This window comes from Lolium rigidum, chromosome 5, assembly GCF_022539505.1.
Source record: "Lolium rigidum isolate FL_2022 chromosome 5, APGP_CSIRO_Lrig_0.1, whole genome shotgun sequence".
NCBI lineage: Eukaryota > Viridiplantae > Streptophyta > Magnoliopsida > Poales > Poaceae > Lolium > Lolium rigidum.
In genome coordinates this window covers 22152947-22163195 of record NC_061512.1, presented here as the reverse complement: position 1 = coordinate 22163195, position 10249 = coordinate 22152947, and the positions used below count along the sequence as shown (strand labels likewise).

Sequence of the window (10249 nt, the reverse complement as noted above, 5' to 3'; positions counted from 1 at the left end):
CATATATCGGAGCGGCAAGATATGATTTTTCTCTCTAAATAAATAGACGACCCCACTTGGTCATTGGCTGCGGCAACCCCACGGAGCGGCAATATATGAGTTTCTCTAAATAAATAGACGACCCCACTGGTCATTGGCTGCGGCAGCCCACGGAAGCGGCAATATATGTCTTTTCCTGAAAAATAGACGACCCCACTCGGTCATTGGCTGCGGAGGCCCCACGGAGCGACAATATATGAGTTTCTCTAAATAAATAGACGACCCCACTTGGTCATTGGCTGCGGCAGCCCACGGAGCGGCAATATATGTCTTTTCCGAAAAATAGACGACCCCACTTGGTCATTGGCTGCGGAGGCCCCACGGAGCGGCAATATATGAGTTTCCCTAAATAAATAGACGACCCCACTTGGTCATTGGCTGCGGCAGCCCACAGAGCGGCAATATATGTCTTTTACTTGAAAAATATACGACCCCATCGGTCATTGGCTGCGGCAGCCCTATAGAGCGGCCCCATTTATCATTGGCGGCACCGCGTATAAAATCATGAAATAAAACGGCCCACACGTCGGCGATAGATGGATGGCTGCTCCGACGTGTCTCCCGACCCTACCCGTCGGCACGAGACGGTCGGGGAGGAGCTGCCCTGTGCGGCCCCACCCGGTCGGACTAACGGTCAAGGCCTGCGACCTGACGGCTACCGGCCGTTCCAGCACTTGTGCGTGTTTCAAACTAGAGGAGGGGAAAACTGAGGAAAAACTAAGGGACTGGGGAAAACTGAGTACAACTAACGAACCAGGGGCACGAAACTAGAAATCCCAAAAGAAAAACAATTCCCGAAATTTGGAAGAATTTCAAAATATCAACACATTTTGAATATTGAATGAATTTAAATATATAAAAATTGATTTTTTTCTTTTCCTATCTTTAAATGAAATATTTTTAAATCCGATTAAAAATATGAAAGTTTCAATTTTTTTATTTTTTAAAATGATTTTCTAAATCTAAATGCTTTGTTGAGCATTTTTCAAATTTTAACATTTTTTGAGGTTGAACATTTTTTCAAATTTTTTTGTTTTCTAAAATTTAAACATTTTTCAAAGATGAACATTTTTTGAATACGAACATTTTTTTATATGAACTTTTTCCGAATTTGAACAATTTTCAAGTTTGAACATTTTTAAATTTTGATTTTTTTTCAAAAATTGAACATTTTTTGAGATTTGAACATTTTAAAAAAATTGAATATTTTTTTAAATCTACATATGAACACTTTTCAAAATCTCAACAATTTCAAAATTTAAACAATTTTTAAATCTTATAATTTTCGAATCTAGAAAAAAATAAAAAGCAACAAAAAAGAAAAACATAAAACATAAAAGAAACAAAAAAGAAAAACATAAAACATAAAAGAAACATAAAAGAAAAAGGGAAAGGGAAAAACGAAAACAAAATAAAGAGAAAATAGAAAAAAAAAACAGCGTTATGGGCCGACTAGGCTGGCCCATACCGCGCGCGGGGTGTGTGTGGCGCGCTTTAGCGGCCGACCTGGTCGGTGTATAGGAATTGTTGGAAAAATGACCCGCGTCGCTGTGGACGAACCCTAGCGCCATCGAGCATGTTCGCTTGTCGCCGCCGACCCATTCCGTCGTTGGCGTCGATCTTGGCGGTGGCTACGGAGTTGTAGATAACTGGATTCCTTTCTCAAAACACCACATACCACTAGCATGGTATTAGAAGAGCAAGTAAGGTTGTTGATGATCACAAGAACAAAAACAAGTCAGAACATAGCAACAGAGTGTTGACAACACAACATAAGCTAAGTGGAACATGCATGATTATTATAAAGTGGATCACAACTGTGGTGTAATCCTACCACCACAATAAAAGTGGATGCCATCCTAACACTGCAAGTTCACCATCACATGAGGGGTTAGTATATACCACCTCGTCAAACTTACAAGGCATAACAAGTATTTAATCTCTAGCTACAAGCAAAATGTACATCATCATCATCATCATCATCATCATCATCATGATGAAGTCAACACACCATCGTCATCACCATCACATCCATGCATGCATCCCCTACCCATGGCCCCAAGGGCAGCAATACATGTTGGCGTAGTACTTGCCAAGATAGATCCTTAGCTAGAGTATCTGATGTGGTGGCAGATTCATGCCCACAAAGCTGGTGCCCTAGGCCTTATGGTCGATTAGGTGGCTCAAACGCTTGGAAGTCCATGGAGCTACATGTGTGGTTTTGGTAATTAATAGTAATCTTTATTGACTAATGTTTGCATGTAGTTATATTTGTAGGAGTTGTTCATAGGCAATTGATAACTGCAAGAACACAGATTAGTTGTAGCTAGTTTCAAAATAAGAGTATTCGAACTACGAGGAGCTACTAGTAGTGACCTTAATACCTCTTGCTACTATTTATCTAAAATTACTTCCTAGGTAGCGAAGGCAAAATCAATCGGTTACAGCACCGAATCGATCACCGCATCTTTTGCTAGCTTGACACAGGGGACTTCCCGTGAACCTGCGCCAACAGCTATATGATGTTCCGATACAAACATCCAGCCGTAGCTATTATAAGTTCATGAGCTAGTTCACAACAAACAGAAGTTATGCAGAAGCTATTCATGGGAAGCGGCAAGCAATACAACAAAGATGGGCAGGCGACCAAGATCGGGGAAGCTATAGGGATTAAACTGGTCATAAGAGAATGAGAAGTAGTTGGGTACAGCTTTAGCTAGATATTTGATTGGTCACGAGAATCAAGGGATAGGCTACATGTTTTACTTCAAAAGATATCTGAATGTCTAGCCAACTGCTCCAACACGAACTAGCACATACATTAAACTTCCCTACTCTTACTAGGACTGAAGAATCCTGAGTAATCTCCTGCTAGGACAAATATGTCCTTAAATACCTCACAAGGATACACATAGACAAACACCATAAATAGATACTTGCACATCTGAGAGCATTCCAGCAGCAGCTTCACCTCTACATGAGAACTTTTCCAACAAGCTAGTCTACAGGATGGTCTTGACCACCAAGAAACCAATATGGCTTGGACACAGGCCACCTGCCATCAGAAAAAAAAATTACAAGTTTTTTAGGATTACTTTTAATATAAGTTCATTGTTGAATAGATGGTATATACTACCAAAAGCAATTGGCATTGAGAAACAGAACAATTACTTACTGGTTTCTCTTTCTCTTTAGGGTCTTGGAAGACAAATCCATCTTTAAGGGACGACCGACCAAAGTAGAACTGTCCAACATATGTTCTATTTAAGTTGGTGCTGAAAACCTAAACAACACATATATGTGTCTGCAATAAGCTTGGAATAAAAAAATACCTTTCTAACAGATCAAACCCCTCCATCAAAACTGTTAGAATCTCCTTCCTTGGCAGAAAAGGAGTTGTTCTGCTTTCATCATAAAAGTTCATGCCGAAGAAAATGCCTGTATGCAAACTAATAAGGGGGCCTCCAATTCCAACCTAATAGCAAAGAGCACAGACAGTTACAAGAACTTGTGCCAACAGTTCAGTAGATGTATTAATAGATTGAACATACTGCTCAATAGATTAACTATCCACATCCGTACCATGTAAAGAATGACCAGGGAAATTTACCACTGTACCTTCTTGATTTGACATGTGGACAAACGAAGGTCTGGGCAATAAGGCTTTTTTGACATACCAGTAGAGAGAAACGCCTTGTATTTACCCTTCAATTCACCAATTGATGCCATCAATAATCCATGAGACTGTTTAGTCGCACGCCCAATAGCTACTACCTGATGCCTGTCACGGCGACGCCTTATCATATTGTCATCCTGCATATCTGCCATCCACTCTGTATCTCTAAACTGCTGGACATTCAAGATTCCTTCTGGAGAAATACCAGCAATGGGATCACGTTTTAGACGGACAAGGGCAATGTTGTAACTTTGATGATACAGTTCCAGTAACCCCTCCACGGGGGGGTTTGGCGGGAGGAACACCTCAATCTGCAACAAACATAGCGATCACGCTCAACTAATTTAGCATCACCTAACTTGACCAAGAAAACTGAATAGGGTCACTAACCGTCAACTTCTCATCAATCTCGCCTTCAACAGCACCAGTCCTGACCAAACTGGCCGAAGTAAGAACAAACTGGCAGTCTCCGCCTGTTATAAGCAGGCCTGTGCAAGCAAAACACCTCTTGTTATCTGCACATCAGAACTTTTGAGCATTAGTTAGTGAGGATAAAATACTATTACTGCATAAAACTGTAAACATCACCCTTGAATGAAGCAACCGAGACAACACTTTCGGAAATTTGCCGAGTTAATGTTCCACCAAGTTGATCCCAGATAGGATACCTCCCATAATCGTAAGAGAAATCGAAAGGGTACCCTTCCCAATAATGAAGTTGACCAAAATGCTCTTCAAAACTACCAGCCAATCTCCCATTGACTGGTTTATTAGGACAGGCGTACACAAGTTAGCAATGAACAAGTGCACAAGGGAGAAGTGAGCAATATAAAAGCACCACTTACGCTCAAACAAGAGTGGCGGCGGCAGGGGATAGCCCAAGGACTGAAGAATCTTAGATTCTACCATAAATCCTGATGCAACAAGGTGTCATTCACATAATCAATATGGTGCGCAAAATTAATGGCCAGCAGGCAACATTTAGAATGGTGGCAAGCATGATAATTCACACCTGAAGGGATGACTGTTTCTACACCTTCAGGCAATGAATATCCACGAAAGTGGGAAGTTGTACTGCAAAGAAACATGTTGAATACAGGTTAAAAAGTGCACATAAACCAAAATTTACAACAGGAGACAAGTATGAATAATACTCGGATATCAACTTATAAAAATTCAATAATACTTGGATATCAACTTATAATTTTTTTTTAAATGACGTGGGGATGAAGATGTTAAAAAAATGACGTGAGGATGAAGATGAAGATGAATATGAAGTCAATACTTATAGAACACTGCACATAGGCAAATAAACTTCCTGAACAAACATGACTAAACTACCCACGAGCCTATGAGCAAAGCCTTTGGACTTCATATTCTTGCTCTATATATTTTCTGGATCTACCATGCGTATGTAGTCTTCTGTAATAATTGGCTCTTTATCTGGCCTGCCCTTCTGTTAGTTTTTTCCTATTCTGTCTTTTTGGTCTGCATATGTCTATTGTTTTCTTTCTCAGTTCCTATAGACTTTGGTAATACCATTCAAAGTCTGTCACCAGTTGGATCCCACCTGACATTGTCATTCTACCTTGTAATCATCATTATATTTATGCAATGTGATAGTTTGATGATAATTTACTTTGCTGCAGTGGACTATAGACATGTAATAAAATGATACTGTGGTGGTATTCAGCAACCCGTTGTATGCCTGTTTAGTTGTACATTGGTCGTAGACCATGTTGGATGTTACTCCACAATACATGTACAGCTTTGTCTAAACTCTTTGTTGTTGGTGTTGGCTAGCGGTGCCTCTTACCTATTTTGAGTTGAACTCAACATATCTGTTTTGTACTTGCCCTGGAGTGCCAATGTTAGATAATTGTTAACTTGATACTTTCCCAAGTAAGTAGTTCTCTTAATCTGAGGTTAAAGTACACATTCCAGCACAAGCTGAGATAGTGGCAAAGGCAGTAAGTTAAATCCATCACTACAGGCAGTATTGATTTGTCTTTTGTTTCTTCAACTTATAAGTCTAAAATGCATTTTGTGGGCAACAGATGGGTTGATCTACAAACTTCCAAACCAAAAAATTGAACTACGAATGAACCTGAGAGTGGCCAATACTTCTTGGCATTGGATCGACATGCATAGCAAGATTCAAAATATGATGGAAAAAAGCAAGTTGCTGCTTCTTGGACAAGCGGCACGCAAATAATAAGCTACTGCATCTTAATTTTCGTGACCTTTGTATAGACCATGCCACCATACTATGTTAGTTACATTTCTGGTATGATAAATGAATTTTAATGTGGTAGTATTGAGCATGAGCTACAACCTCTGTAGCATAACTGTAAATAGTTCAATGAACATTATCTTTTGTAAGAAGTGTTCCTTTTGTTATTTGTTTGGAAAGACAAACAAGTAGTGATTATTCTAGAACATAGTATATCCTGTTTCTGCACTAGTTGTGTCTTAAATGGTGATTGCATTTAAATTTCAAGTTTGGAACAGTCTCCCAATGTTATTGCCACTTATTTTAGGTTGCTGCCAAGTTCTTTGGGTGAGTGCTACGCATAAAATATAATTTTATTATTCCTCGGCTAAGATGTTACTTGAATAGGTTCTTTCCCTCTACAATCTTTCTTCTAAATAACCATTTCTGTCGGAGAACCTACTTGCATGGAACTAGCTCTAAGTGCTCACTCAACAAATAGGGCAACAATTTAATTAATGTTTTTATATGTTTTCTGCCCGGACTATTTACTAGTGGCTCATAAATATTAGACTTGCAAAGAAGATATACCTGGTTATCAGAAGAACATGCTGCAACCAATTATGAAGTTTCTTCGCTGATAGAAGGGTGATCTTGCCTTGACAAGATTCAACGATAAGCCCAGCAATATCAATATGTACAGATTCACCAAAGTCAAAATACATAACTGGCCCTCCACATCCACTCTAGTAAAGTGTCAGGAATCAGAAAGGAAAAGGTTGGCACAAATAATGCCAAAGAAGCAAGAAAACAAATGCAAGAGTGTACCTCTGTTATCATACAGTTGACTGACACAAGGTCTTTATCCTCGAAAACAGGATGGGAACAATTTGCTCTCATCAAAGTGCCATTGGTAGCACAGCCAAATGCAAATAGCTCACCATCGGGTTGGCCTCGGGACAGATCCACAGGATTACAGGTATCCATAGTGTAGACACATTCAACGCTCAAAGACGTGACAATAGCGATACCATTCTTTTCATCATATAGTCCCAAAAAGCCAACTAGAGTTCTATTATCAGAAGTACGAACTTCGATCTACAGTGAGAAAACCCTCAGTACAACATCACAGAATGATTGACCCCAATTATCTTCAAGATACGCGAAGCAAAATAAATATGACAACAGTGAGTAGAAGCACCAACCCTCAAATTATCATCTCTGGTTCTATTGTCATTAAATTTCTGGGCCAAACGTGCAGAAGTCGCAAATATTGTATGGAAATCTTTTATATTACCATGCCAGTGGCGTACAGCTATTCCGGAGCATGCATATACCAACACGTCTCCTGCACAGGATCATGATTTAGATCATTAACTGGTAAGGAATGCAGAAGAATGGATAATCTTATGCATATAGCAGAATAATCACCATTGAACAAAGCAATTGAGACAACACTGGATATCAAAAGTGAAGCTTGGTCAGTGTGGTGTGGTTTTTGGTAAATGCTGACTGGGTCACCAAATGCTTCCGGTATGAATGCAGCATCCATCATCTTTTCCTTCATCTCATTCCTGTACTTCTGTTCCTCATCGTCTTGCTCCTTTATCATATCCCGTTCAACTAAATGAAAAGAATTAAAAAGAACATGCATGATAAACGAGCACATCGTGAGTGACCCAGCAGCTAATTAGGCGTGCAGTACTGTGCCCTAGCAAGTACAAGAAATGAAAGGAAGAACCAGCTGCAACAAGAGAGCTCAAAGATCGATCCAGGACTCACATTGCCACTTCTTCAAAACGGATTCATCCACACGAAAGGTCCGCCGACTGCCGCTGCTCTCCTCCGTGATGGTGATCTCTGCAGTTCTGCGACATAAAATATCTCAGAAAATATATGTGCATACCTATTTAAATAAACAAACCTCACGAAATCCCATTATATTTTATAAATGGCACAATCAGAGAGTTGGGTTAAAGGAAAGCAGAAACTGAAATCTAAAATTGGTAAATTGACCTAATTATTGATGTGATTAGAGAGGGGGTGACTACGATTGACGGAAAAACAACAATGGATTGACGGAAAAACAATCCGCAGTGGAGATTGGAGACAGAACTGAAACATAACTGAGTTAGAATCTTCGAGTCTATGAGGGATCGACTCGATTGGACAACTGCTCCATGAGCAATTAAGCACATGAGGAGATAGAGACACTCACAACGCGCAGCTTTTCGCAGCTGGGGAAGGAGCAGGGGCAGAACTGGAGAAAACAGACATCGCCGGTCTTCGGCGATCGAGATTGCGGAATGTTCCACAGCGTGCCCTGCCAGCTAGGGTTGGAGGTTTTTGTCCCCCTGTTTGTTACTAGTAATGTTGCACGTGCAGATTAGTGAAATACTTATAAGCTGCAGCACCAAGCGCAAAGGACCACATTAGTAAATCCATCAGACAATTGTATTAAGAACATCATGGATAACTGTCGAAGAGACCAAGCAGATCTGATATACGGAGTACAATATAGGGATTAGTATCCCAAACCAAAATAGCATTGCCCAGATTAGATACTTGATGTGAAAAATATATGAATGGCATACTAATATCACAAATCAAAGTACCTCGTGGACATTATAGCACTGAGCAATGAAAACTGTAACACAATAAATAACTAATTATTTCAAAAGAAATTACAAACTCATAAGAAGTTCCGACAGTTTCAGATCCATATGCATGTGCAGGAAAGTGACATTCAGGTAACGGCATATATTTCTTAGATAAGGAGCTAGCTTTAGATGCAGATCCATACGTATATGTGCCAGGAAAGAGACATTCAGGATCGACATCGGTGGCAGTCAGAGGGTGATGTACCAGCGGCGGTTCCGATCAAGAAAGAGATAAACGTCTCAATTCTAGTAATCCAATAGACTTACCAAATAAATAAAGTGAAATTTACACCACAAGCTTGCAAATGGTAAGCTCAGGGTATTGTTTTTCTAATAGAGCCGGCTAATGGCAATGTCTCTCCTACGTGCTCTCAGTTTAACCTAGGGAAAAAATCATCAAGAAACAGAAATATAAGCTGACAGACCATGCAATGCAAATTTAATCAAAATCTCACAAATACAAAAGGAAACTGGCAAAGTTGTCCTCTTCGTAAAATCAAACAACGACTCAAGTAGATAAGTACTTTTTCCAAAACTTGCACACAAGCAAATTTTTACATACCCAAACTCATTCCTTATTTAGAAATTGTTAAAAGGCTGAGTAAGTATGATGTTTCTGCACAGATCAATTGCTTCAGGCACTATAATTTATATTTCAAATATCTCTGAATTAACGCAACTCAAAATTGTCAGGAAAGCCATATCATTCACTTTACCATTAATTGTATACCTTTCCATGGACTCATGCCCCAATATTAGATTGAATAATATACATCTTGATGGAATAAACAACAAGACAGCAAAAACCACGAAGTACACATATATCCAGCTCACGTTCCATCTATTGTAGCCTAGGTTTCGATCTCAAAGGGAATCCGCTTATATTAGGTAGGTTCAGAATATGCAATTCAAGTACCTTCAGATTTCTGCGTCGAATAATCCGTGTGCAGGGATGCGGGCTTAGTGGGGGAGTAAGCCTTCGAGCTGGGAGCAGGCGACGGGCGGCGGCGTACACGAGACGGGCAGGGTGGAGGTGTCCGGGAACACGGCTTCGTCGAGGACGGACGCGCTGGTTACGGGCGGCGCGCTGGGGACGGTCGCTGGCGAAGGCCGATCTGCTGAAGGGCGGCGGCGACGGCCGCGCAGGACGGTCGGCGACACTGGGGACGTGCGGCGGCGTTGGGTCCTGTCTCGTGGCCTATGTGTTTCGGGGGGAAATTAGACAGTTTTATACCTCAACTAGTAAACGTGCACGTGTTTATAAGGCTTTTCTTAATTGATCCGAATGTCACCTCTTACATACACACAATACAGAGTACATGTAAAACATATACTCCGTACTTACAACCTAAAATATTTGGTGAAAGATATACAACCCAAGAGCTAGCTCTAACGTTACCCTTCACAGATTGTTTCTGGACAACATTTTACTAAAGGCCATAATGACTACTCCCTTCGTCCGTCCGCAGGTGATTGCATGTGTATGTTGGTTTAATCATTGTGAGACAATATTAGAAGATACATAAAAAATGAGCTAATGTGCAATTGATTTAACACCATAGTTGTATCCGATCATATCCATGGTTGTTGAGGTATTTGAGTTGAACACATCAACCAATTATGTCCATGTCAACTGGAAAGTATGGTTAAATAGGAAAGCAC

At 40.2% G+C, this 10249-nt stretch overlaps 1 protein-coding gene across 1 annotated transcript; it reads right to left on the bottom strand.

Annotated features, from left to right (window-relative positions):
* Positions 1-3036: 3036 nt before the first annotated feature.
* LOC124655714 lies at positions 3037-8204 on the bottom strand. Its single transcript, XM_047194567.1, has 13 exons — positions 8146-8204; positions 7710-7795; positions 7359-7550; positions 7133-7275; positions 6756-7025; positions 6519-6673; positions 4728-4789; positions 4561-4629; positions 4304-4477; positions 4106-4230; positions 3658-4026; positions 3372-3514; positions 3037-3094 (listed from the first exon to the last, which is right to left on the bottom strand). Exons 1-13 carry the CDS (start codon positions 8202-8204, stop codon positions 3037-3039), a joined length of 1905 nt encoding a protein of 634 aa, XP_047050523.1.
* Between the last annotated feature and the right edge of the window lie 2045 nt (positions 8205-10249).